Raw genomic sequence first — 26,166 nt, 5'->3', positions numbered from 1 at the left:
ACCTTGCCTATGCTCGGGCCAAGGTCTCTCAATGCAACGTCGCTTCTCATCTTGTCATCTCGATCCCCATCGACGGGTCCATATGTCTTGATGCCACCCCGAGTCTCGGGATGTCGTTGGCCATCATAACTCGCTCAGTCATGCCATCGAGAATGGGCCCGCATGTCTTTCATCTCATCGAGACTTCCCAAACATCCATCCATGCAGGTTCTATAGAGGCATTGGCCCTCCCATGCCCATGCCGAGTCATTTACGAATACCGTATCGGATAGCGGGTGTATGTAGCAACCTCCAACACGCAGGCTAGGGCGCAATACCGGCACACCCGTGTCATTCGGTACTGGTCTTCAAAAATCCATTTCAAAGGAAATCGCCTGAGACACTCGTCTCAACACGCTCGCCCACACTATGACATACGTGTATGTGCCACAGGGTAGCTCACTTAGACCACAGGGCCCAGGGATGGTGAAGAGCTAATACCCCTATAGTACATTTTCAGCCATTTTCAATTTTTAGGCATAGACATGATTTTGGTGAATGGTCATACGGTGTCGTGCATTGTCCGTTCGGTGTCTGATTGACACCAAACTTGGCGAGCATTCATATTTCATACGGACGGACTTAACTCCTGAACCGCATGCCCAAATTCCTTCTGAAACTCCGACTTTTTTAGGTTAAGGCCTGAGGCCCTTCCCAGCCCATCAACAAGCCTATCTTTGCTCTCCATGTCTATTCAATGTCTCTGTCTTACTTATGTCTCAACTTGTTTTCAATTCCCACTTCGTGTGGTGGTGTGTTGGATGATGCATCGTCCTTCTCGATCGCATCATGACACTCTTCTATATTGGCCCACATGTGGCCGAATGGGCGTCTCTTGAGGGACGCCACTTTGCTTGTCATGACGCAAGGGTCACAACCTACTCTCTTCATATTATGGTTGTGATATTCTCCCCCACTCAATCTCGGCATCGTCTCGATGACGATCCGAACTCTTTGACTGTTGCCGACTCGACTCGTTGGAATTGGTTGTGTTTCAGAAAGGTATAAAATTATTAAGCACCTGACTATCTTTTGTCATAATGCTCATCTTGCTGACGTCTTCCGTCATCTTTGAGACAAGTTCGAGTGGATGCTTCTGACTTCTCTTTTTTCATATGGCACCACGACTCTTGACTTGGTCAATTGTTGGGTGAACTTGCCTCTGGATGCTTCTAACTTCTCTTTTGTCATATAGCACCACGTTCTGACTCTTGACTTGGTCAGTTGTTGAATCTTGCTGACGTCTTCTGTTAGCTTGAAGACAAGTTCAAGTGGATGCTTCTGACTTCTCTTGTCATATGGCACCACGACTCCTGACTTGGTCAGTTGTTGGGTGAACTTGACTCAAGATGCTTCTTACTTCTCTTTTGTCATATGGCACCAGGTTCTGACTCTTGACTTGGTCAGTTGTTGGATATTGCTGACGTCTTCCGTCAGCTTGGAGACAAGTTCGAGTGGATGCTTCTGACTTCTCTTTTTTTATATGGCACCACGACTCTTGACTTGGTCAGTTGTTGGGTGAACTTCTGACTTCTCGTTGTCATATGGCACCATTCTGATTTTTGACTTGGTCAGTTGTTGGTTAAACTTGCCTAGATGCTTCTCTGTTGTTGTTGGTCTATATTTATTTATTCTTCTTTCTATTTCTTCTTCCAAGTGGAGGATAACTCCAATTGGTTGCCGCTTTCTACCAATTGGGGCTCTCCCTTCAACACCCCCATGGGATGGTTTACAGGGTTCATTACTCCTCTTACTACAGAACACTTACCTAGCCAACATTTAAATTCGGCTCTACCCAAACTTTTCTGGTTTATCCCAGCATTCCCCATTTGACTTGGTCAGTTGTTGAGTGAACTTGCTTGGATGCTCCTCACTTGATTTGGTGGTCGGTTGTTGGGTCGGTTGTTGGGTGAACTTGTCTCATGTTGAGTCCTGTGTTCATAGAATTTAATTCTTTTTTGTACATTCATCTATAATTCTTCTATTTTTGAGACCCACCTTCTATTAATAACTTTCGGAATCCCATAAATATTATCACATCAATTCTTTTTTGAATTTCGAACTTGTCTACTCTTAATTTTTTATTTCCTTAAAAGTAAATTTTAAAATAAATTAAAATACTATTTTAGCCCTTTTTTAAAATTTATGTTTATGTTTAAATGTTATGTTTTCTATTTTTAATAATTCATTAAAACTAAATCAATTGGTTAAATAACAATTAACAATTTTTCGTATAATAAAGAAAAAATGTCCATATTTTCATTTTTATTGAAAAAATTATTAATAGATTCATTTTTTAAGCCAAACAGTTAACACTACAATTTCATAAAATATTCTACCTGGTTTAACAACAACTACCCAAATCGAAGCGGGAATGACACGAAATGCACACGGAAAAATATGGGTAAGTATATTTCCAAACAAACCCGTTACACTAAGACCCACAAAAACACGTATGGATTTAGGGAAAGGATCCTCGAATATTGGGTAGCTGTTATTAGACCAGGTAGAATACTTTATGAAATTGTAGTGTATAACAATTTAATCGGTATAATGATTTAGTCTCTCCAACAATTTAATCGGTATAATGATTCAAAATCTCAAAATGAATTATAAATTAATGTTTTTAAATATAATTTTGTCCTATTCCTTGATTTTAGACCATTGTCATGCAATGCCAAAGACTTGATCCTCCCGATGTTATGGAGTGATGATTCTACTCTCAAGACTTTGTTTTACACGATAATAGATCACAATAAAACAGGCCACGATAATAGATCACAATAAAACAGGCCACAGCCCAAGGTAGGGATTGCTGGTATGGCGAATGGGGTAGAACTCAGGGTCGGAAGAGATGGTGCAATTTTGGAGGACGATACCAGTGGGCTCTTTACTCTGGATTCGACCTTGGACAGTGACAAAGCATGATTGATTCGGCATTGGCTTCCTCACTAAGATCTTACCGTTCTATAGACAAAAGCATTACCAAAGATGAAATCAATCAACGGTACCAGAGATTGTGCAATCTCGATAGAATTGACGGTGAGCATGGGGGTAGAGAGTATCTTGATAGTCGTCCATTCTACAATTGTATTAAATTATGTAATCTGTAATTAAGGTGAAAATACAACTTATTACTAAATAAATCTAAAGGTTTTGAACTAATGAATAAATTTTAATAAAGACCGAACAAAAATGAACATTAGATGAATTTTATTTTTTTCTATTACAATTGAAAATTATTTTTCTACGTCTTACACTGAACATTGCCCATAATTGCTCGTTTGAGTAAATAATAATTCTTAACATTGCTTATAATTGCTCGTTTGAGTAAACTAGATTATTTAAAATGACTGATTAACGCTGATTTTTCATCGCTACAATGTTTAGGATTGATAATGGGACCTTTAATCTTTATCATGATGATCGATAGTGCATAACAATTTAATCGGAATAATAATTTAGTCTCTCCAACAAAATAACATACATTCCTAACGAAAAAAATTAAATATCTTACTAACAAAATTTTAAAACGAGCTCGTTGTTTTATTCAAAATCTTAAAATGAGCAATAAATTAATGTCGAGAATTCTAGGAGTTCTAGTCCCTTGGTTTAGATCGTTGCCATGCCCGAATAGTACGGAACTCCAGTGCGCCTAATCCAGGGATTACCACGAATAAACAACCCAGGGGTGAAATCGATGGCATGCTTCGGTGTGATTTGTTTAATTCCCCTCCACTTAACTCGATTTTGTTTTGCTGCACCAGGTCCTCTGTTATCATACTCGCTGTAAAACAAAGTTTTGAGAGCAAAATTGCCCTCCCATGGAAGCCACCCTTCAGGCTGGATCAAGTCGTCGATTTGGCATTGCATGATGATGGTTCTTGAATACTGCTTCCATGGGCGGCCAAGGTAGGTCTTGAAGACATGGCGGACGGGGAAGAAGCCGGGATCAGAAGAGATGGCGCAGTTTTGGAGGACGATACCAGTGGGCTCTTTCCTCTCGAGCCGACCTTGGGCAGTGACAATGCATTTTTGATTCTCCATTGGCTTCCTCACAAAGATCTTACAGTTCTGTAAGACGACAGCAGCATTGCCAAAGATGAAATCAATGGTACCAGTGATGGTGCAATCTCGAAAGAATTGACGATGAGCATGGGTGTAGAGAGTATCTTGATAGCCGTCCATTCTACAATTGTAAAAGATTGACATGTCTGATTGAACTCGGAGTGCCACAGCCTGGTGTTTCTCAGGCCCAGCTGAGTTCTCGAACCACAAGTCTTTTCCGATGAAGTTGGTTCCGACCGCCGCTGTTAAGAATATGAAATGATGTTAAATGCACTTTTTGAATTCGTATGAATATGATAATAAACTAGATGGTAACTTACCAAAAGTAGCGGTTTGGAATGTGGACGTTCCGTCCTTGAAGTTCTTGCTAGCAGTGATCTTGGTCTTGGTAGGGCCATCTCCAATCATCATGACCCAGGTCATTGTTTTGTCCACCATTACTTGCTCTTGGTAAACTCCTTCCTTCACATAAATCACAAATGTTTTATTGCTCTTCCTTGGGACATCTTGAAGGGCTTGAGTTATTGTCTTGTACTTTCCACTTCCGTCTTTAGCCACCACCACATTCGCCCTGATCTTGGCACCAGAGTGTTGGAGTAACCCTCGCCTGTCATTGACCCAAGATGGCTCTTCCCCTTCATCTTCTTCATCGAGTTCTTCTGCTCGGAGTTGTCGCCCTGTTTCTGGCAGCCCGAGCGCCTTCCACAAAGAGCTCACAAGAGATGTAACCTCACCCACCATCACAAGTCCATTAGCGGTCATTTCTTTTGACGTCTTCAACAAATTCGTCATCTTCTCACCAGTATCGCCAGTAACATTCTGGAAAGCATCCAAACAAGTTTCTTGATATGTCAACGCACCACTCAACCAAATCCTAAGATTCTTAAGATAATTATCCACCCTATTTAAACTAAAACTATCAGTGATTTGATCAAACGTAGTTAAAAGATCATCAATTGCATAATCCATGAGCTCGTCACAAGTATCAATAGCTTCCTTCGCCATGGGGTCGGTGGTGGCTTGTTTCAAAGTGGGGGAATTTGCAATTGCCACTTTGAGCTGCTCAATAGCAAAATGGAACCCTGCCTTGATCAACTCACGTGGGTCTTTTGAGTCAACATTGGACTTCACCAGGGCTTCTTCGCAAGTTTGACGGTAAGTAGTGGGCTCACATAGAGTCTTAATGGCAACATTAGAGGACCCAGAGTCCTCTCCTGCGCCACTTACACCATTATCCAAGGCAACCAAAAACAGAGACAACAACCCAACCAGGGCAGCTTTATTGTTCTTGCATCCACCGCCGTCATACGCCATGATTCTTCGCTACAAATCTCGAGCTGTTTTTTTTGCTTTTTTTTTTTTTTTTTTTTTTTTTNGCTAATAGAAGATGGGAAGTTGCTGCCTTGATTGCTTCAGTTCAACAAATGACCTGTTTTTATATGATAAAATTTTAACCGAATTCCAAAATTAAAGTAAATATTGTTAGAGTTGGAGCCTTGTGGACCAATCATTTTTACTTTATTTCTTAAATAAAATTTTTGTCTTAATTTAGCTCATCTTTTGGATTAATTTAGTTAATTTTTGCTAGGTTTGTGGTAAAAATCGTGATTACGTTAATTATTTAAATTAACCCATTTTTTGAGTAATTATTAATTATTTAATTAGAAGTTAGTTAACTCAGCTAAAATTGATATAAAATTGGTGATTTAAAGGTAAAAATACAATTTATTAGTAAATAAGTCCAAAGGCTTTGTTGTAATAAATAAATTTTAATAATGATCATTAAATGAATTTTACTATTTTCTATTAACCTTTAAGTTTTATTTTTAAAAAAAAACTCGACAAAGGTAAAAACAATATTGATGCGACCACGACTTAAATATCGTAGGGTATTGAATCGAGCCTCGACTTAAGTATAGTGTCATTGCAACTCGTAAGGATCTCACTAAGATAAGGTTGGAAGGTTTTGCCATCGTAGAAGAATATTATGGTCAATCGAGGAGGAGACGGGTTGCTCCGAGTCAGCCACAACCGATAATAACGATTCAACCTCCACAAAGGGTGGTTGACCCATCGCCAACTATTCGTCAAGGGTTCAGTTGGGTTGGGATCATTTCGAGATTGGGTTAATTTTTCTGAACCCGAACTGATTCAATTCAATTTTGGGTTCATGAGACAAAAACCTCCGATTGACTCAAACCAAACAATAAAATATATTAAGAACCCTAGCATACTTCTCTCCCACGGGCACAAGCTCGACTCTAGTCCTATAAATATTTTTATAGTATTTTTTATTTATTTGGTTAGGTATAGTTTCTTTAAACTAATCATATTTATTGTTTTTTAATTTCGTAATCTATCCTTATATTTTCTTTACCTCTAACGTAATCAATTCTTAGTCGATATTTACGACAACCCAACCTGAATAGGGAGGGTTGGTCTATATTTTCTTTACCTTTAAGGTAATCAATTCTCAAGAAGCGTCGATATTTTTGACAACCCAACTTGATTAGAGAGGGTTGGTCCAAAAAAATCTCTCAACCCAATCGAGACCATGTAGACCCTGTTGTGATTATCAAGGTACTTGTAAATGGGTCGAGAGAAATGTCATTCTTTAAACTAATCATTTTTATTGTTTTTTAATTTCGTGATCTATCTTATATTTTCCTTACCTTTAAGGTAATCAATTCTCAAGAAGCGTCGGTATTTCCGACAACCCAACCTGAATAGAGAGGGTTGGTCTATATTTTCCTTACCTTTAAGGTAATCAATTCTCAAGAAGCGTCGATATTTTTTACAACCCAACTTGAATGGAGAGGGTTGGTCCAAAAAAATCTCTCAACCCAACCGAGACCATGTAGACCCTATTGTGATTATCAAGGTACTTGTAAATGGGTCAAGAGAAAGGTCACGAGGCTAAGAGAATAGAGGTCCAAAAAAATCTCTCAATCCAACCCAGACCATGTAGACCTCTATTGTGGTTATCAAGGTGTAAATTGGTCGAGAGAAAGGTCACTAATGAGGCTAAGAAAATAGAGATGTCCTAGCCGTAAAGTTTAGGGGACAACTCTTTGTTTATAAAAATGTATATTATAGGCTTCGTTACTGTGTTTGCCATAAAAACATCAGGTTTCACTATCATTTTCGATAGTTCAATCTTATGTTGGATGATCTTTTGAAAATTTTACCAGCACGAACAAGAACAAGTGATACTAAACAGTATTGATATCAACATAATGAAACAAACACAATTAACAAAGATGAACGTAAACAAAGTAGTTTTCGATGTTTGGTGAAGCTTGAAAATGGCCACCAATTTAGTTTTTCAAGTAGAAATGCCTAAATTAAAGGGAAAAAATTCACTAATTTTAAGCCCTTCCCCTTCAAACAAGCTATAAAATAACCCAACATGTAAACACAACATCATTCCAATTCTATTTCTTAGCCTCCATTTGGAGGCTTCTTGATCATAAAATAAATAAACCCAATAAATTTTTTTCCCTTTGGGTGAGCTTCAATGAATTCTTCTTCGAAACTACCCCTCCTTCTCGGGTTGTTCTTAGCATCATTCGTTGCTGCCGAGGCAAAGGCGCTCATCGGACCGAGCACGCCCGACCCCTTTTCATCAATTAGTCTAGACAGTATTATACATCGAAAGGAAGTCGTGTTTAACGTGCTTAGTTTCGGTGCCAAACCCGGTGGCACTAAAGACAACACTCAAGTAATTGTTAAGCATGTTTTGTTACCGTCGTTGTCGTTATCATAGTTGTCGGTCATTGTTGTTTAATGATGTCTTTTTTGGTAGACTTTCATGAAGACATGGGTTGCCGCTTGTCGCTCCAAGCAACCGGCTAGAGTTGTTATTCCCAGTGGTGTGTTTTTGATCTATCAAATCGTTTTCGCTGGGCCTTGTCGGAACACTGAACCAATTGTCGTTCAAATTGATGCCACGTTGAAAGGCGGCGATGACGTCAGCCAATACGTCTCAGCTGAATGGATATTGTTCGAGAAAATCAATGGTTTGATAGTGACAGGACGAGGCACATTGGATGGACAAGGTAGTAAGGTTTGGAAGTACAATGATTGCCATGTGAATCAAAATTGTCAGAAGCTCCCAGTTGTAAGGACAAACATGTTTTTTTTTTTTTTTTTTTTTTTTTTTTTTTTTTTTNATTCTTTCCTCGTTCTTCGTTCTAGAGTTTTAAACTCAATGGCATCCGACACGGACTCGTGAAAGGCCTCACTTCCCTTAACAGTAAAGGGAATCATATGTTCATCACGAATTCTGAAAATATTAGGGTTCGAAAGCTACACCTGATCGCACCGGATGATAGTCCAAACACTGATGGTATACATCTTAGTCGCTCCACTAATGTGAGAATTACAAAATCTACCATTACTACAGGTGACGACTGTATCTCTGTCGGTAGAGGATCGATGAATGTTGTTATCAACCAAATTAAATGCGGGCCAGGACATGGTATCAGGTACGTGTTTTGTGTTCTTGTTTAGCTATGTAATATTGTATACGACGTGATGATCAACAAGGGTTCTACTATGACAGTATTGGTAGCCTCGGGAAGTACCCAAATGAGGAGGACGTGCGGGGTATTATCGTTAGGAACTGCACGTTATTTAACACTGACAACGGGCTTAGAATCAAAACATGGGCAGACTCCCCCCCGAGTGCAGCGGTAGGCATACTATTCCAAGACATCAATTTGATCAATGTAAAGAATCCGATCATCATCGACCAACAGTACAGCTGCTCAAAAGTTTGCAAAAAGCCGGTTCGTTATCGTTTTTGTTTTCGTCTTTCGTTGCTCAATCAAACTTAACCCGCTTCTAACGTGATTTTATCGGGCACGATGCAGCCATCACGAGTCCGAATCAGCGATGTTCATTTCGTGAATATAAAAGGAACAACAATCTCACCGGTAGCAGTTAAACTGGTATGCAGCAAGCGGTTCCCATGCCAAAACATTGAGATGTCCAACGTAAATCTAAAGTACAGTGGGCGTCCGAACGACAAAGCGTTGCCGTTTAGGTCAGATTGTACAAATGCAAAAGTAGGCTATAGAGGTCTGCAATTTCCAGCCCCCTGCAAGTGATCATAGTCTGAGAGCTGCAGTTGAAGCTTCTTTTTTGCTTTTTTTTTTTTTTTTTTTTTTTTTTTTTTTTTTTTTTTTTTTTTTTTTTNGTAGCTTAATTTGTAACATGACATGATTCAATTAGCATGTCACCTAGACTTGATGTTTTTGAGTCTAATTCTAAATGCACAAAATTCTTTTTGAAACTAGGGTCTTGTATGTGTCAAACTAACCTAAAATATTTCAATCGAGTTATCTAAGGAATATTGTTGCTTATGCACCGAGACAGATCTTCAAGAGCTCATATCGATGTGAAAGTTTGGTACCTTGATGTCGGCTTTTTGTCACCTAAGACCTTAGTTTACTCTAGGGATAACAGGCTCTTGTTCCCCAAGAGCTCACATCAAGTTTGACACTTCGATGTTGGCTCTTTGCCACTTGGGGTTATAGTATGTTCGCCCGTTAAAGCAGTACTTAAGTTGGATTCATGGGAAAGTTTGTCACCTCGATGTCAGCTTGTTTGCTCATTAAAGTGGTACGTAAGTTGGGTTCAGAATGTTGTGAGACAGTTTGGTCCATATCAGGTACTTTTACCTAGTATGAGAGGTCCATATCAGGTGTGGATGTTAGAGCATTGAGAAGACGTTTACCTAGTATGAGCGAGAGGTCTGGTGTACTAGCGTTTATGTACGAATCTAAATAGTATTTAAACTCTTCTTTAGTAACTCTTTTTTTAATAAATTTCATAATTAAGGAGAATTTACCCTCCTTAAACAATCCGTCACAGCTTAATAAAAGGCTTAAAAACTGAATAAAGAGATGGTAATCCAGAATTAAATTAGATACGACCAGAAACGAACCAGTCCCAAGTAATTAATTAATCGTAATTACTTCAGTTAAGAATTCATTAGATTATAAATGGCCAATTATCGCCATTTTCTTAGTGAGGAGAATCTCAAAGTTCTCAAAAACCATGAAGCTTTCAGCTCTGATAATCTTCTATTTTCTTCTGGCTGTTTCTGTATCTGGACGTAATTTCTCGCCGGAACCAGCACTGGAATCTGCCGCCGGTTCATGGGATTTTCTTCTTCTGCCACCGGACATGGCGGAGCCCCCCGTCGGAGATCCATGGAGGGGACTGGCAGTTTTTGATGTAACTGATTATGGGGCAATTGCTGATGGCAAGACAGAGAACAGCTTGGTAATTATAAACAATTTCTATCTTCTATTTTATTTTTTAAGAAAAATATTATAACCTTAATATTGAGTAAATTTAGACTAATTTCATTGAAATTTACCTCTGAATATGATTAAATGTGACTTTAGAACTAAATTAGAAAATTACTCATTAATTAACCAATAAATTATACCAAACTAAAGTAATAATAAAGTCAAAATTGAGCATGCAAAATTTTAAATGTAGCCAGAAAGTCAAACAAATTAAAAGAAAAGAGTACTGGTCCTTCAATAAAATGGTCAAACCTAGTTAACAAATATTAAATTTTCAACTAGGTATATATTTTAATTAATAAAAATGAAATTTTAACGTACTAATTTCATCAAAAATATTTTTTAAAAAAAAAAAAATCAAATATTTGTCCATTTAAGAGAAGTAAAAATGACTATTAATATTGAATTGTTTTTTTAAAATAATTTTTTAAAATTATAAAAACTAAATTTTAATTCTCTGTTGCTATAGGCATTCATGGGGGCGTGGGAGGACGCATGTGCTTACCGAGGAAGCTCCACCTTGTTAATACCAGAGGGTAGTTTCTTCCTTGCCCAAGTTTTATTTTCAGGCCCTTGTTTCGGTGATCTCTCTCCCAAAGTCATCATTTTAGGCACTTTGATTGCTCCCACCACCCTCACCGCCGACGTTTGGATCTACTTCAAGTCCCTCCGCCATCTCACCATCACCGGCAACGTCGGATCCGGCATTCTCGACGGCCAGGGTGCTGAAACCTGGTTGTATGGTTTCAACTGCCGCCATCGCTTGAGTTGTGGCATTTTCACCACAGTAAGTATGAACAAGTTAAAAATGAATCAGAGGGTAAATTTAAAAAGTTGAAAATTCACCTTTTTTTTGCGGAATTTTCTATCTGAATTTGCTGTGATCATCTGCTTCTCTCCCATCAAAGACACCAAAGCTTTAACCATTTTTACACAGTTCCATGCATTGATGCAAGTTTCCTTTATATGCGCAGTCTTTGAAGCTGAGTGATGTGTCAAATGCGACAGTGAGCAATATTAGCCTTGTGAACAGCAAGGGCTTTCATGTAGCCCTCAATGGGTGTGACAATATTCATCTTTCTGGGTTCAACATTACAGCTCCTTGGAATAGTCAGAACACTGATGGCATTCATATCAGTCAGTCCACCAATATCAACATCACAACCTCCGACATCAGTGTCGGCGACGACTGTGTTTCCATCGGACCTGGTAGCATCAACGTCTCGGTTTCTAACGTTAGATGTGGTCCTGGTCATGGAATCAGGTATCGTATCTACCATCATTCCTAGCATCACAATTCAACATTGCATCTCACTATTAATTGCATGTACATCATTTACACATACAATAGTATTGAAACATTTAGTAAAAGTAGAAGAGCATTAAAATGGTAATAGTTTTGAATGTGTTTGATATGGAATAATGCAGTGTGGGGAGTCTAGGGAGGTACAGGGAGGAGAAGGATGTGATGGGAATAAGAGTAGAGAATTGCACCATAAAAGACACTCAAAATGGAGTGAGGGTAAAGACATGGCCAGGAGGAGATCACGCAAGCAAAGCTACCAATTTGACATTTCAAAACATTGTGATGTTCAATGTCTCAAATCCCATTATCATAGATCAACAATATTGTCCTAACCATTTTTGTGACATAAAAGAGGTAAATACTTATAATAGAATCCCTGCACTTTCAACTTCTTATTATCTCATTATAATTTAGTTCCTTCACTTTAAAAATTGTGATCCTAGTTGTAACCTTATTGACAAAACATTGACATGACATGTTTATAGGATAAACTTTGGTTGATTTGACTCGATGTGGCAAAGTAGAAATAACTCTGGCACAGATGCATGTTTACAGGATAGAAAGAACTCTTTCCCAAACAAAAATTATCTTCTACCTCAAGCTATCATGGTTTTTAGCCAAAAATAATCTACAGTTGAGCTTCGATTTATTCCTTCCCGGAAAAACACTTTTATGTTGCTCAATTTCGACAAATCCACATAATGGTAGATTTAAAAAGCTTATGTGCTAAATTTATTCTTCAACAGAGAAGTATGCTAAATGGTGTTTTTTTTTTTTTTTTTCAGTCATCAGGTGTGAAGCTGAGTAACATCAATATCAAAAACATAAGTGGCACTTACAACTCTGAATTTGCAGTAAATCTGCAATGCAGCTCAGCCATGCCTTGTGAGAACGTTCAGCTTTCTTACATCAATCTCACTGCCATTGAGCCACCAGAAACTGATGACATTGGCCGCTTCAACTGCAAGGGATCTCTCAATAACTTCTCCATCCTTAATTCAACATTTTAAGTTCATTACTCGATAAACAACAGTGCTTCCATGCATACTATTTGGTTATAGTTTACAAGCCTCCTGGAGTTTAGAATAAGGTTTAACTTCAGTGCATTTGTAACATTTTTCATTTTCTAGAGGTAGATTTTGATATAGATTTAGTGTTGTGAGAGGCATTGTATGTTGCAACTAGTGAAAAGGAAAGTTCAACTTGAGCATAGCGCAAGTGGTTGAGACATATACATCCTCAATCAAGAGGTCGAAAGTTTGAAGCTTCACTCTACATGTTTTTACCTAAAAAGAAACTAGTGAAGGAGAATGAGAGTGAATTTCAACATTTTTCGTTGGTTTTTTCTTTCCCTCTTCTCTATATGCCTTTATTTTCATTCACAATCATCAGCCATGTCAAATCAAAACATGAGCGTGAAAGTCTACAAAGTGAACATGATCAAAACATAAGCGTGAAAGTCTACAAAGTGAAGAGTAGTTCATATTAGTCCACAAAATTTCTTCTATAGAGGTCTCATTTGGTCTTACAACGAGGAGAAGGTGCATTGCAGCAGGTTCGAGTTGAGGAAGCACTCTCTAGAGAAGGTCTAGAGGAACGAGAAAGGCAGAATGAAGGGACTGCACACTTTTCCTTTTCTCCCAATCTTGTTGGTGGAAAGATGTATTACTTGCTTACCAGAGTCCAAATTTGCATTTTTTGTCAGGCAAAAAAATGGGGGAAGCTTCATTAATCACCTCCAAGAGTCTTCTAATCTAAGCTTCCCCTTTTCTTCTTCATGAAGGTTCCCCCTTTTGCCAAAATATTCTGTGATCTATTCGTTGAGGTTTAAAAAAACCCCGTTGCAGAGCAGCTTTGTTCTCAGAATACTGCATAAAAGTTGGAGGTTGCAATGCTAGAGGGATATCGCCCAGCCGAGAGTCTTGCCAAAATTTTGTTCTTCTTCCATCTCCAACCAAAGTGCTAGTAGGATCTACCAAAATGCTACTTCGGATATACTCCACCAAGGACCTCTCCGGCAATTTCCAATTTTCTGTATAGCGAATCTATCAAACTCATTAGTTTCATATATAACCACTTTGGTCCACAATTCAAGCAGCTCATTTGAATACCTCCATCACCTCTTTGAAATGGGCCTAAAGAAATAAAGGTGATTTGAAAAGGTTTCCGAGACCCAAACGTCCATGATCTAATAATGGCTTAGAAAGGAAGGATAGATAAGAAATAGGCAATTTTCAGCTTTGTACCATCCAGCTGAATAGCAGTTAACTCCACTCTTTTGGCCTCAATATTGATTCCACAATCTGATGATCTTTTCCAATTAATTTTCAAACCAGCTGCAGCTTCAGAAGCTCTAATTATAAAAAACAAGTCCTAAATTGCGAAGTCCTTATCCTAACAAAAAATGAGAAAAAAAGAAATACAATGTCACATCTGCAAATTGATAGTAAATAAGAAATCCCAATCAACTCAGTCAAAGACATTTGCAAGGTAGTTTTAAGATCCAACCTTTTTTTTTTTCTTCCTCTATTGCAAATAGGATCGAAGATTTGTCTTCCTCTAAAAAAAGCATTTTGAGCAGGACAAATAGTCAAAGGACATCAAATCTTTCAAATAGTGCCTTGGAAAGGATCCTATACATTGAAGTGAAAGGGCTAACGGTCAATAATCGTTGTCCATCAGTGAAAAGGCTAATGTATCCCTTGAGACATGAATTGACGTGCCCTTGTCAAAAAGCCTGACCAAGTTAACAAAATCAGATTTTAGTAAACAGAATTTTTTACTCCTGGTGCCTTTTTTGTCCTTCTAATTCTCCTAAAGGTCTTATCAATCATTCTCTCTTACTTTAACTATCAGACTCGAATCAATATTCTTGGGAACGAAGCTCTGAGAATTTTCTTTCTTGTATAATTTTCAGGACACTACAAATTCTTGAGTTCTAAATACATCGAGACCATTCCATAGAGTCTATATTTCTGTCAAGCAAAGATTGGGTTGGATTATCTCTCATTATGGACCATGTGAACATCTCATGATCCAGAGGAATTTCAAAAAAGTTTCGATTCAGCTATCGATCAATTAAACTTATTCATACCAAGAATGTTTCTTCCTGAGACCATCGAACCTTAACAATAGCCAAATAAGGATCTGATTCCTTTCTTTGCAGTAAGAAGGCACATAAATATGCGATATTCAAGCTTCCTTTCCATCTCCAAGTTTAATTAAAGAGTATTCTCCTTAAATAATGAACTTTACTTACTTCCGTGTTCATTCCAAAGGGGCATGGATATGGCAAGCCTCACAGATGTTTGAACACTACTACTAACGCTAATGTTTGGAAGCAACTATTACATTAAGGCAACCAATTTTCCAATGCAACCAATTTTCCAATGCAACCAATATTTCACATAACAACTATTTAAGGCAATCAACACTTGGATATTCGTTCATGTTATTATGTTCTTCTAGTTCAAGCAACACTTGAATATTTACCTTCGCCAAAACTTCCTGATAACGAAAAAATATGCGCCTACAACTTGCATCAAGTTCATTCATTCCATGTCACTGCATTGTGGAAAGCTCCCATATTATGATTCCGTAACTATAAATATCACATCTATACAAGACATCAAAGTGAATTTCTTTCAGCAAGAAAAAATTTGAGTAAATCATTGATTTTAGTCCGAACAGTAGAGATGCGAAAATCTTACTATTCATGGTAAGCTTCATTTGTTAGCACCTCCGAATCCATCAACTCAACCTGAATGATAATATCAAAACAAAAGAGATTGGAATCGTCGCACATGAAGTAGCAGGTTCGATTAGGGTTAGGATAGAGAGAAAGAGGGCCGAGAGAGAGACAATCGCTGGTGGAGTACTATCGGAAAACGAAGTCGGAACTCGTAAAGAAGAAGGAACGGCGGGCCAGTATTTATACCGTAAGAACAGGCGATCAAAATGAGTGAATTACAATTTTAGCCATTTTAAGTTTCAAAATTACAATTTTGGCCTCTTAAATAGTCCTATTTGTAAAGAATTTTAATTTTAATTCAAATTTAAATGTGAAATTACAAATTTGGTCCTATTATTTTAAAAATGTTATAATTTATTTATGAGAGTTTTATCAGATTTTATCTATAAATTTTAATTCAAATAAATTTACAATTTATACTAAAATCATTTTATTAATATAAATATGGCTAAAAAAATTAAAAGAAAATTTATAAACTAAATATTGACCGGCAGAGAGTCAAAGCCGGCGAAGCTTGAAAGAACCAAAGAGAACTCAGATTCAGGAGAGACATTTTGGAACCCTGCTCTGCGCGTCCCACTCATCCACCCCATTTCTACCCATCTTCCGCCGTGCCTTCCGCCGCCTCCTTTCACCATTGCCGGATCTAGAGGTTGTTCTCCACTCGATTGCTCCGATCTCTTCCGCCTAGGTACGCTTCTGAGAAAGATAGATCCATTTTTTTGAATTCTTAATTTTGATTCATTGTCTGGGCATTTGAATTCCACGAGCCATGAATTCTAATTTCGGAAAGGATTTCGAGTTCGATTTGGGAATCGGATCTTCCCGCTCCAAATCCCTCAACGATCAGAAAAATAAAACCACTTCGTATTCTTCCTACGCTTCCTCTGGTTCTTCGAATTCGTCGACACAGACGAGGCCGGCCTGGAAGCCTAACAATCCGTCGTGGACACATCAGCCGGCGCCGAATCAGGCGGCGCGACCTAACTTGTCCAATTCGCCCGCTTCCATGGTCGGTGATATATTTGGGAAGAGCTGGGGTTCGACTGCTAATTCAGGCTCCAATTCGGGCATTGGAATTGTTGAAAAGAATCCGAATCTGTTCGGCGATTTGGTCGGTTCGGCCTTGGGATCGGGTAAGAGTAACACAAATGCTTCATTGAAGAATTTGGCTTCGAATCCGGCATCATCGAGTGCCGCTTTGAATAGGAATTCGTTTTCCATGGGAAATATGAGCAATTCGTTGCCAAAAGCCAGTGGTAATCCGGCTAAAAGCAGTGCAAATGGGAGTTTTGAGAATCTGAACAGTTATAATAGTGGGCGAAGTAATGAGAGCTATACCACCAATATCAGGGCTCCAAATCACAGAGGTCCAAGCATGAGCTCAACCATTGGGAGTGGTAAGACGAGCTCTAGTAAGGATCCCTTTGGTTCTTTAGTTGACTTCGGATCTAAGCCATCAGGGAATCTGAATTCAACGAGTAAGAGCCAAAAGATCAACACAAACGAGGACTCATTTGGGGATTTCCAGAATGCTTCAAATCCAAGCACTACAGCGTTTCCTTCGAGCGGATCGAGTGGGAGTGGCGTTGGTTTCAATGGATCGAGTTTTCATTCAGACTTAAACATGGGTGATTTTGGAATGCCCTCAATGGATTTTGGCTCCAAAGCTCAAGAGACTGTTCAAACCGCTGCCAGTGATCCACTCGATATGTTGTTTAGCTCATCCAAAGCCTCAGCTGGAGGTGCTCCAATGGCACCCGAAGCAGCTGGAGCACCGCAATCCTTTGATGCTGATGGCTGGGGATTCGATTCGGAGTTTGGGGGAGGCAGTCATGATGTGGGTGGTTCAACGACTGAGATTGAAGGACTTCCTCCTCCTCCTGCAGGGGTGACAGCTTCTTTGGCAAAGAACAAGGGAGTTGATGTCTACAAGCAGGGACAATACGCCGATGCCATTAAGTGGCTTTCTTGGGCTGTGATTCTTTTCGAGAAAGCTGGTGATAATGCTGCCACAGTCGAAGTCTTGTCGACACGAGCTTCATGTTACAAAGAAGTTGGGGAGTATAAGAAGGCCGTGGTTGATTGTACAAAGGTAAAACATCCAAATTCTATTAGAATTATATACTTGCTAATCCAAATTCTATTAGCCCTATGAACACAATAGGCACCCAAAATTCTAGGTTTAAGTAACATTGACATTAGTTGAAAGGAAGTTTAGACTGGTTCTTTCTTGCAGTTTGGTTCGTAACATCCATAACTCGGTTCTTGTAAAAGGAAAAGAAAAAAAAAATAAAGTAACGACTTTATCTCTGGTGTGTCTCAGTATTCATTGAAGTTGCTACCATATTGTGAGTCAAATTTTCACTTCTACTGTGAGATCCCACATCAGTAGGGGAGGAGAACGAAACATTCTTTATAAGAATGTGGAAACCTTTCTCTAGTAGATGCGAAAGAGAAAGTCCAAAGAGGACAATATCTGTCATCGGTGGGTTTAGGCGGTTAGATCTACCTTGTTTGAAGGAGGGGAAAAAAATACAACTACTTAGGTTATTGGCTTATAGTGTTTTGTTTTTGCTTTGTTAAACTATGCTACATCTACCATTCCACCCTTCCCCCAAAGGGGAATAAGAACTGTCACTGTAGGGTACTTATAAAAAGTCATATCCTTCCCTGTGCTGTGTAGGTATTGGATCACGACGATACAAATGTAACCGTTCTCGTTCAACGTGCACTTCTGTATGAAAGTATGGAGAAGTATAAACTTGGAGCTGAAGATCTGAGGGCTGTCCTGAAGATCGATCCGGGTAACAGAGTTGCGAGAAGCACGGTTCACCGGTTGACTAAGTTGGCAAGCTAAAGGTTCGTATTACAATTTTGGCTGTTGTAGTGTCTTGAATATAGGATTACACCAGTTCCCTGCTATCTACATTTGCATTTGCTGATGGAAATGACTTCATTTTCCGATTACATGGATTGGTTGGTTTTGTATGTGTGCCCCTTTCGATGGTTTCAAAATGCATTACGTATTGTTTGTGACAAAAACCTGTGCTTCAATTGATTGTTCTTGTAAGTTGGCCCTTGAAATTTAAACTATTCCATTGCTTTCCATGTCCCTTTTGCTGTCTTCTGGGATTAGGCTACAACCCGAGTTTGATTGTGAGATCCCATGTCGGTTGGAGGGGGAACGAAGTATTTCTTATAAGGGTGTGGATACCTCTCTAGTAGATGTGTTTTAAAAGTCATGAGACTGACGGCGATATGTAACAGGCCAAAGCGGACAATATTTACTAGCTCTGGGATTGGGCTTGGGCTGTTACAAATGGTATTAGAGCCAGACACCGGCCTAAGGGGGTGAATTGTGAGATTCGACATCGATTGAAGAGGGGAACGAAGCATTTCTTATAATGTGTGTGGAAACCTCTCCTTAGTATACGCGCTTTAAAATCGTGATGTTAATTAGTATTTTTGGTTGATTAGTATTAATATATTTAATTATTTATTATAGACGGTGGTTTCCATCTTAAATAAATTAAAATTATATTTCTAATGTCAAGTTTAATTATTATTTTTTTTTAATTTAACTTTAATAAAAGAAACTCTTATTTTATCTTATAGTTTACATCAATTTTATATTATATTATAGTAATTAAATTGCATTTTTATTTTAAAAACTTAAGTTAAATTAATAGTTGATTGATTTTAATTCATTTTAAATATTTAAATAAATATTATATAATTCATTTATTATATAGTGTATAAAAATATATCTAGAATTTCAAATAAGGGTTTAAAAAGTCATTTTCAACTTGAAGTATTATTGATTTTAAAACGGATTCTAACAGTAAGGACTAAAAAATTATTTTATAAAAAGTAAAGGAACCTAAAAAGAACATTTTGATGGACCAAAAAAAAAAAAGTAAATAAAAAAATAAAAAAATGGTCGTTTTTGTGTTACCATTGGCTTCTCGTGACATAAAATTGTCCGTTGAAGAGATGATTTCATTAGAAATGTTACAGAGAGGAAAGACGCAGAAATTAAGGATAAAGAGTGAGGGAGCGGGCAGGCGAGTGGGAATGAGGGAGAGAGAAGGCGGGCACAAAATTTGAAGTAAATGAAACGGCCATTGCAAAAAGTAATTAAAGAGATAAACGTAAAACGGAGTATCAAAATGACCAAAAATACCCTCACACTACCTTCATTTCTTTTGGTACTTGCCTCCGACCATGGGCAACCATCGTCAACCACTGTCACTTCATTTCTAGCGACTGTCGTTGCCCACCATCAATGAGAACTGAATTCTGTCATTGTTACCTCACCTTTGACGACCATGGACCAGTACAAATTTAAAGTTATTAATTCATAATGTTTAATAACCGTTTTTTTTTTCTTAGTAATCATTTTTATTTGAAAAATTAGCAATAAACTAATGATAGAAACTCATTTTTAAATGTGTATTAAAAATAAGTTAGAGTATATTAAGAATATTAAGAAACAAAAAGATAATATTTTGACTAATTGAGAAATTAAATGTTTTAAAAACTAAAATTTAAAAAAAATATAAAACTAATTAAATTATTAAAATAATAAAAAATAAATAAATAAAAGGAGTTATAACCGTCGCCTTCTTCCACTATAAATACCCTTTCATTTCACTCTCCACTTCTCAAGCTCTTCTCGCTGCCCGCCTTTCTCTTTTTCTCTCCCAAATCTCTCTGAAATCTCTCTCTCTCTCTCTCAGTTGATAAAGATGTGCGGTGGAGCCATGGCCTCCGATTTCGTCCAACCAAAATCCTCCGGGAAGTCCGTCGTCGACAACCACCTCTGGCCCCAACTCGACACCTTCTCCGACCTGTCCGGCAAAACCGACCCCAACAATCCGGCCAATGGTCTGGAGATTCAGAGTCGACTCTCTCAAGGTAAAAAAAAAAAAAAACATTAATATAAAAATCAAAATATTAAACCACAGTTAGTATAATCATAGTTAGATGAACACGACTCTCTCTCAATGGTTACTTTGAGCATAAGCTCTCATCGCTTAGCTTTGAACTTTTCCAAAAGGTCTCATTTCAATACAAATAGTATTCTAAATTATAAACTAATGATCATTCCCTAAATTATACCTCCCTTCGAACAAAGTATGCCTCCACTTAATCGAGACTCGACTTCTTTTCTTTTGGAGTCTTAGTTATGGCTAAGTTTAGGGCATGGTTAAGATACCACGTTAGTCGAATACGATTGAACGATTCTCCAATAGTATGATATTTTGTCCATTTTAAACATAAGCTCTCCTAACTTTGCTTTGGGCTTTCCCAAAAGGTTTGTAGATTATAAACCTATGATATTCCCTAAATTAGTCGAGTTGGGTCTTTTCTTTTCATCCTTCATAATCTTTGATTAATATTGATCAGTGAAAGGTGAGAAGCCGGAAGAATTTGAAGCAGGGGAAAAGGAGAAGGTGAAGAGAGTTCGCAAAAACAAATACAGAGGAATCCGGCGGCGGCCATGGGGCAAATGGGCCGCCGAGATTCGAGACCCACACAAGGGCTACCGTGTTTGGCTTGGAACCTACAACACCGCCGAAGATGCCGCCAGAGCCTACGACCAAGCTGCCATACGAATCAGAGGCAAAAAGGCCAAACTCAACTTCACTCACCCGCCGCCACCGCCGCCGCCGTCGCCGCCACTTCCATTACAGCCCCAACCCCTCGCCACACCCACCGACGTGGAACTCAAAGACCAAATCTCGCGCTTGGAATCGTTTTTGTGTCTCGACCCAGAACCCACACCAGACCTCTGGTGGGTCGATGAGCTTCTCGCCTATCAAGATCAAAATCGCATACTCTAACCATCTAAGATAGATCGGAGTCTCTAATGATCACTATTAAAAATTTGACTAAATAGATTATTTAAAAAAAAAAAAAATTGGGATTTGTGCAGTACCCTTTAGTCTATATTTTGGTTATAGTATATGGCGTGTTTGTGTTGTGGATCAAACAACAGTTTAAGGTATTTTGGTTGTGTTTTTGTGAAGTTTAATGTTATGTTATGGTTATAATTGATAATAAAATAATGATCCCTAATAAGAAAAATAAGTTGTTGGGCCAAAATATAACTTGGCAGGCCCATTATCTAAGAAAAATAAAATTTAAATTTAATTTATAACGATGAATTTAAACATAATTCAATAATAATTATAAAAAATATAAAATTACTATACTATATTGATGGCATATCTCTGTTGGGCTTAAGGCCGTTAAGACTTGGAGGATGGAAGCGATCCCACATCGATAAATTGACGGAAGGGAAGGGATGAGGGGCCTATAAATAGGCGTAGGGGGGCTTGATGAAATGTTTGTCTTACCTGTTAGGGAGTAAATGATGACGGGTCAATGCTCGTTTAGAGATGACTTGTCGTGCGGATGCTACTATTATGAACTCACGGTACATGAGGCGAGTGAGCGCCCACCCTACTAGGATCATTTGGGGAGCTTGCCCGTCCGTTTCCGGTATGGGGCCCTATCAAATTTCTCCATTTAATCCCTTTTTCCTTTCTAATATCATTTGCTGGGTTAGACTTGTAATTTTATTTTATTTATGTTCTTTAACTAATATATATATTCGCATTTGGGTTTCTTGTCATTTGCACACTTTATGATCGATCAACTTGACTGAGAACATGTTTAATGGAGAGACTAGTAACATTTTATGATTGATTATGTTCTAATGGAGAGATTAGTAACACTATGATCAATCAAACAAGTTAATTTAATTTGGTTTAAGAAAATTCAACTAAGGAGAATTATAATCTAATTAGAGAATATTCAAGGTTTTTTTTCCTCCATACATAAGACAAAGTTATGTAGTCATTTGAGGCTATCGATAAGGAGGAAGGACCTAATTATGATGGTTTTGGAGAAACGGGTCGTCAGGACTTGGTTTAGCTGAGGATGGTAATTAGTACCTGATGAGTCTCCCCAAATAGACACCCTTGGTCTAAGTTTTAACACCAAAGTCCACTTTGAATTGACAATTGTGGATTCATAGACTGAATATAAGTTCTATGGTAGAAAATCTTTAGATACACTAGTTACATCACCTCACATCACTACATTTGTTCGGTCAAATTGCCAGAGAGTGATTCAGGCGGACAAACATGATTAACCAGACTCTTGCATTAATTTTTGACAATTATTAAACTGTGCGGCTTAAAATAAATGAAGCATGGAAAAGTACTGAGGAGGGAGAGGATGAACGGAGAAGAAAATATGAGATGGTAAAACCTTGGGGGCCATTAGTGTCCAAAAAAAGAAGAAGAAATTGGAGAAAAAAGAACATTCAATTCATATCAAATTATTACTCCATTATTCAAAACAAACTCCCCCACCCTACACTGATCGATATTGTTAGATAAATGAAACATTAAGACATTTGGGTTTTAATTTCACCTACTCTTTTGCCCTTTCCACCTTTTTATATTTCCAATGGGTATTAGATTTGCGGATAAAAAATTGGTGTATGGTTCAGCTGTTCTTATTTGGGTTGAGTTTGGTACCCAACCAAATTATTGCTACCCTTATGATATGCTCTGCCTACATACCTATAGGCATTTATGCACCACTTTCTCATCATCAAAGACCTCTCATTTCAATTTGGAAGACAGTTTCTCAAAATTGTTTAGTTCAAGTTAATTATCCTATCACACAATTTTACCATTAATGTTTTATGTTTTACTTATAAAAAAAAAAAAAAACNGCCTAAGGGGGTGAATTGTGAGATTCGACATCGATTGAAGAGGGGAACGAAGCATTTCTTATAATGTGTGTGGAAACCTCTCCTTAGTATACGCGCTTTAAAATCGTGATGTTAATTAGTATTTTTGGTTGATTAGTATTAATATATTTAATTATTTATTATAGACGGTGGTTTCCATCTTAAATAAATTAAAATTATATTTCTAATGTCAAGTTTAATTATTATTTTTTTTTAATTTAACTTTAATAAAAGAAACTCTTATTTTATCTTATAGTTTACATCAATTTTATATTATATTATAGTAATTAAATTGCATTTTTATTTTAAAAACTTAAGTTAAATTAATAGTTGATTGATTTTAATTCATTTTAAATATTTAAATAAATATTATATAATTCATTTATTATATAGTGTATAAAAATATATCTAGAATTTCAAATAAGGGTTTAAAAAGTCATTTTCAACTTGAAGTATTATTGATTTTAAAACGGATTCTAACAGTAAGGACTAAAAAATTATTTTATAAAAAGTAAAGGAACCTAAAAAGAACATTTTGATGGACCAAAAAAAAAAAAGTAAATAAAAAAATAAAAAAATGGTCGTTTTTGTGTTACCATTGGCTTCTCGTGACATAAAATTGTCCGTTGAAGAGATGATTTCATTAGAAATGTTACAGAGAGGAAAGACGCAGAAATTAAGGATAAAGAGTGAGGGAGCGGGCAGGCGAGTGGGAATGAGGGAGAGAGAAGGCGGGCACAAAATTTGAAGTAAATGAAACGGCCATTGCAAAAAGTAATTAAAGAGATAAACGTAAAACGGAGTATCAAAATGACCAAAAATACCCTCACACTACCTTCATTTCTTTTGGTACTTGCCTCCGACCATGGGCAACCATCGTCAACCACTGTCACTTCATTTCTAGCGACTGTCGTTGCCCACCATCAATGAGAACTGAATTCTGTCATTGTTACCTCACCTTTGACGACCATGGACCAGTACAAATTTAAAGTTATTAATTCATAATGTTTAATAACCGTTTTTTTTTTCTTAGTAATCATTTTTATTTGAAAAATTAGCAATAAACTAATGATAGAAACTCATTTTTAAATGTGTATTAAAAATAAGTTAGAGTATATTAAGAATATTAAGAAACAAAAAGATAATATTTTGACTAATTGAGAAATTAAATGTTTTAAAAACTAAAATTTAAAAAAAATATAAAACTAATTAAATTATTAAAATAATAAAAAATAAATAAATAAAAGGAGTTATAACCGTCGCCTTCTTCCACTATAAATACCCTTTCATTTCACTCTCCACTTCTCAAGCTCTTCTCGCTGCCCGCCTTTCTCTTTTTCTCTCCCAAATCTCTCTGAAATCTCTCTCTCTCTCTCTCAGTTGATAAAGATGTGCGGTGGAGCCATGGCCTCCGATTTCGTCCAACCAAAATCCTCCGGGAAGTCCGTCGTCGACAACCACCTCTGGCCCCAACTCGACACCTTCTCCGACCTGTCCGGCAAAACCGACCCCAACAATCCGGCCAATGGTCTGGAGATTCAGAGTCGACTCTCTCAAGGTAAAAAAAAAAAAAAAAATTAATATAAAAATCAAAATATTAAACCACAGTTAGTATAATCATAGTTAGATGAACACGACTCTCTCTCAATGGTTACTTTGAGCATAAGCTCTCATCGCTTAGCTTTGAACTTTTCCAAAAGGTCTCATTTCAATACAAATAGTATTCTAAATTATAAACTAATGATCATTCCCTAAATTATACCTCCCTTCGAACAAAGTATGCCTCCACTTAATCGAGACTCGACTTCTTTTCTTTTGGAGTCTTAGTTATGGCTAAGTTTAGGGCATGGTTAAGATACCACGTTAGTCGAATACGATTGAACGATTCTCCAATAGTATGATATTTTGTCCATTTTAAACATAAGCTCTCCTAACTTTGCTTTGGGCTTTCCCAAAAGGTTTGTAGATTATAAACCTATGATATTCCCTAAATTAGTCGAGTTGGGTCTTTTCTTTTCATCCTTCATAATCTTTGATTAATATTGATCAGTGAAAGGTGAGAAGCCGGAAGAATTTGAAGCAGGGGAAAAGGAGAAGGTGAAGAGAGTTCGCAAAAACAAATACAGAGGAATCCGGCGGCGGCCATGGGGCAAATGGGCCGCCGAGATTCGAGACCCACACAAGGGCTACCGTGTTTGGCTTGGAACCTACAACACCGCCGAAGATGCCGCCAGAGCCTACGACCAAGCTGCCATACGAATCAGAGGCAAAAAGGCCAAACTCAACTTCACTCACCCGCCGCCACCGCCGCCGCCGTCGCCGCCACTTCCATTACAGCCCCAACCCCTCGCCACACCCACCGACGTGGAACTCAAAGACCAAATCTCGCGCTTGGAATCGTTTTTGTGTCTCGACCCAGAACCCACACCAGACCTCTGGTGGGTCGATGAGCTTCTCGCCTATCAAGATCAAAATCGCATACTCTAACCATCTAAGATAGATCGGAGTCTCTAATGATCACTATTAAAAATTTGACTAAATAGATTATTTAAAAAAAAAAAAAATTGGGATTTGTGCAGTACCCTTTAGTCTATATTTTGGTTATAGTATATGGCGTGTTTGTGTTGTGGATCAAACAACAGTTTAAGGTATTTTGGTTGTGTTTTTGTGAAGTTTAATGTTATGTTATGGTTATAATTGATAATAAAATAATGATCCCTAATAAGAAAAATAAGTTGTTGGGCCAAAATATAACTTGGCAGGCCCATTATCTAAGAAAAATAAAATTTAAATTTAATTTATAACGATGAATTTAAACATAATTCAATAATAATTATAAAAAATATAAAATTACTATACTATATTGATGGCATATCTCTGTTGGGCTTAAGGCCGTTAAGACTTGGAG

General features: G+C 37.6%; 6 protein-coding genes and 1 long non-coding RNA gene across 12 annotated transcripts; 5 read left to right on the top strand and 2 right to left on the bottom strand.

Moving 5' to 3' along the window:
* Positions 1–3,624: 3,624 nt before the first annotated feature.
* On the bottom strand, positions 3,625–5,421 carry LOC111800021 (pectinesterase-like). The gene is made up of 2 exons (XM_023683596.1): positions 4,428–5,421; positions 3,625–4,349 (listed from the first exon to the last, which is right to left on the bottom strand). The coding sequence occupies exons 1-2, from the start codon at positions 5,419–5,421 to the stop codon at positions 3,652–3,654; spliced, it is 1,692 nt and encodes a 563-aa protein (XP_023539364.1). The 3' UTR covers positions 3,625–3,651.
* A 2,203-nt stretch (positions 5,422–7,624) lies between these two features.
* On the top strand, positions 7,625–9,242 carry LOC111801137 (exopolygalacturonase-like). The gene is made up of 5 exons (XM_023685124.1): positions 7,625–7,828; positions 7,913–8,227; positions 8,305–8,594; positions 8,672–8,897; positions 8,982–9,242. Exons 1-5 carry the CDS (start codon positions 7,625–7,627, stop codon positions 9,216–9,218), a joined length of 1,272 nt encoding a protein of 423 aa, XP_023540892.1. The 3' UTR covers positions 9,219–9,242.
* A 745-nt stretch (positions 9,243–9,987) lies between these two features.
* LOC111799812 (exopolygalacturonase-like) lies at positions 9,988–12,755 on the top strand. Its single transcript, XM_023683292.1, has 5 exons — positions 9,988–10,398; positions 10,897–11,214; positions 11,402–11,691; positions 11,856–12,087; positions 12,519–12,755. Exons 1-5 carry the CDS (start codon positions 10,171–10,173, stop codon positions 12,741–12,743), a joined length of 1,293 nt encoding a protein of 430 aa, XP_023539060.1. The 5' UTR covers positions 9,988–10,170; the 3' UTR covers positions 12,744–12,755.
* LOC111799813 lies at positions 11,626–15,620 on the bottom strand. 4 transcript variants are annotated; one of them, XR_002815901.1, is made up of 4 exons: positions 15,444–15,620; positions 15,226–15,297; positions 12,573–12,725; positions 11,626–11,712 (listed from the first exon to the last, which is right to left on the bottom strand). It is a non-coding gene; the product is annotated as an uncharacterized LOC111799813 (long non-coding RNA). The 4 variants fall into 4 exon arrangements; XR_002815902.1 differs by having other exon boundaries at positions 12,573–12,694; XR_002815904.1 differs by lacking the exons at positions 11,626–11,712; positions 12,573–12,725 and adding exons at positions 13,019–14,127; positions 14,242–14,366.
* A 346-nt stretch (positions 15,621–15,966) lies between these two features.
* Positions 15,967–18,595, top strand: LOC111800898 (jacalin-related lectin 5-like). Its single transcript, XM_023684803.1, has 2 exons — positions 15,967–17,579; positions 18,171–18,595. The coding sequence occupies exons 1-2, from the start codon at positions 16,257–16,259 to the stop codon at positions 18,342–18,344; spliced, it is 1,497 nt and encodes a 498-aa protein (XP_023540571.1). The 5' UTR covers positions 15,967–16,256; the 3' UTR covers positions 18,345–18,595.
* Positions 18,596–20,169: 1,574 nt separating this feature from the next.
* LOC111800964 (ethylene-responsive transcription factor RAP2-3-like) lies at positions 20,170–21,380 on the top strand. 2 transcript variants are annotated; one of them, XM_023684902.1, is made up of 2 exons: positions 20,170–20,404; positions 20,903–21,380. In XM_023684902.1, the coding sequence occupies exons 1-2, from the start codon at positions 20,236–20,238 to the stop codon at positions 21,331–21,333; spliced, it is 600 nt and encodes a 199-aa protein (XP_023540670.1). In that variant the 5' UTR covers positions 20,170–20,235; the 3' UTR covers positions 21,334–21,380. The 2 variants fall into 2 exon arrangements, with proteins under 2 accessions (XP_023540670.1, XP_023540669.1); XM_023684901.1 differs by having other exon boundaries at positions 20,897–21,380.
* A 3,201-nt stretch (positions 21,381–24,581) lies between these two features.
* LOC111800963 (ethylene-responsive transcription factor RAP2-3-like) lies at positions 24,582–25,792 on the top strand. Of its 2 annotated transcripts, none has more exons than XM_023684900.1 (2): positions 24,582–24,816; positions 25,315–25,792. In XM_023684900.1, exons 1-2 carry the CDS (start codon positions 24,648–24,650, stop codon positions 25,743–25,745), a joined length of 600 nt encoding a protein of 199 aa, XP_023540668.1. In that variant the 5' UTR covers positions 24,582–24,647; the 3' UTR covers positions 25,746–25,792. The 2 variants fall into 2 exon arrangements, with proteins under 2 accessions (XP_023540668.1, XP_023540667.1); XM_023684899.1 differs by having other exon boundaries at positions 25,309–25,792.
* Positions 25,793–26,166: the final 374 nt, after the last annotated feature.

This window comes from Cucurbita pepo, chromosome LG08, assembly GCF_002806865.2.
Source record: "Cucurbita pepo subsp. pepo cultivar mu-cu-16 chromosome LG08, ASM280686v2, whole genome shotgun sequence".
NCBI lineage: Eukaryota > Viridiplantae > Streptophyta > Magnoliopsida > Cucurbitales > Cucurbitaceae > Cucurbita > Cucurbita pepo.
Note: the sequence above shows the minus strand (reverse complement) of the source record. Positions and strands in the feature narration are given on the sequence as shown.

What these genes read in the sequence shown, in the direction of transcription:
- LOC111800021 (XM_023683596.1), bottom strand. Translation starts at nt 5,421, where the DNA reads ATGGCGTATGACGGCGGTGGATGCAAGAACAATAAAGCTGCCCTGGTT. An exon ending in ATTCCAAACCGCTACTTTTG is followed by an intron (nt 4,350 to 4,427) that starts GTAAGTTACCAT and finishes TATTCTTAACAG; the next exon opens with CGGCGGTCGGAACCAACTTC.
- LOC111801137 (XM_023685124.1), top strand. Translation starts at nt 7,625, where the DNA reads ATGAATTCTTCTTCGAAACTACCCCTCCTTCTCGGGTTGTTCTTAGCA. An exon ending in GGGCCAGGACATGGTATCAG is followed by an intron (nt 8,595 to 8,671) that starts GTACGTGTTTTG and finishes CTACTATGACAG; the next exon opens with TATTGGTAGCCTCGGGAAGT. An exon ending in CAAAAGTTTGCAAAAAGCCG is followed by an intron (nt 8,898 to 8,981) that starts GTTCGTTATCGT and finishes GGCACGATGCAG; the next exon opens with CCATCACGAGTCCGAATCAG.
- LOC111799812 (XM_023683292.1), top strand. Translation starts at nt 10,171, where the DNA reads ATGAAGCTTTCAGCTCTGATAATCTTCTATTTTCTTCTGGCTGTTTCT. An exon ending in GCAAGACAGAGAACAGCTTG is followed by an intron (nt 10,399 to 10,896) that starts GTAATTATAAAC and finishes CTGTTGCTATAG; the next exon opens with GCATTCATGGGGGCGTGGGA. An exon ending in ATTTTTGTGACATAAAAGAG is followed by an intron (nt 12,088 to 12,518) that starts GTAAATACTTAT and finishes TTTTTTTTTCAG; the next exon opens with TCATCAGGTGTGAAGCTGAG.
- LOC111800898 (XM_023684803.1), top strand. Translation starts at nt 16,257, where the DNA reads ATGAATTCTAATTTCGGAAAGGATTTCGAGTTCGATTTGGGAATCGGA. An exon ending in CCGTGGTTGATTGTACAAAG is followed by an intron (nt 17,580 to 18,170) that starts GTAAAACATCCA and finishes TGTGCTGTGTAG; the next exon opens with GTATTGGATCACGACGATAC.
- LOC111800964 (XM_023684901.1), top strand. Translation starts at nt 20,236, where the DNA reads ATGTGCGGTGGAGCCATGGCCTCCGATTTCGTCCAACCAAAATCCTCC. An exon ending in TCAGAGTCGACTCTCTCAAG is followed by an intron (nt 20,405 to 20,896) that starts GTAAAAAAAAAA and finishes AATATTGATCAG; the next exon opens with TGAAAGGTGAGAAGCCGGAA.
- LOC111800963 (XM_023684899.1), top strand. Translation starts at nt 24,648, where the DNA reads ATGTGCGGTGGAGCCATGGCCTCCGATTTCGTCCAACCAAAATCCTCC. An exon ending in TCAGAGTCGACTCTCTCAAG is followed by an intron (nt 24,817 to 25,308) that starts GTAAAAAAAAAA and finishes AATATTGATCAG; the next exon opens with TGAAAGGTGAGAAGCCGGAA.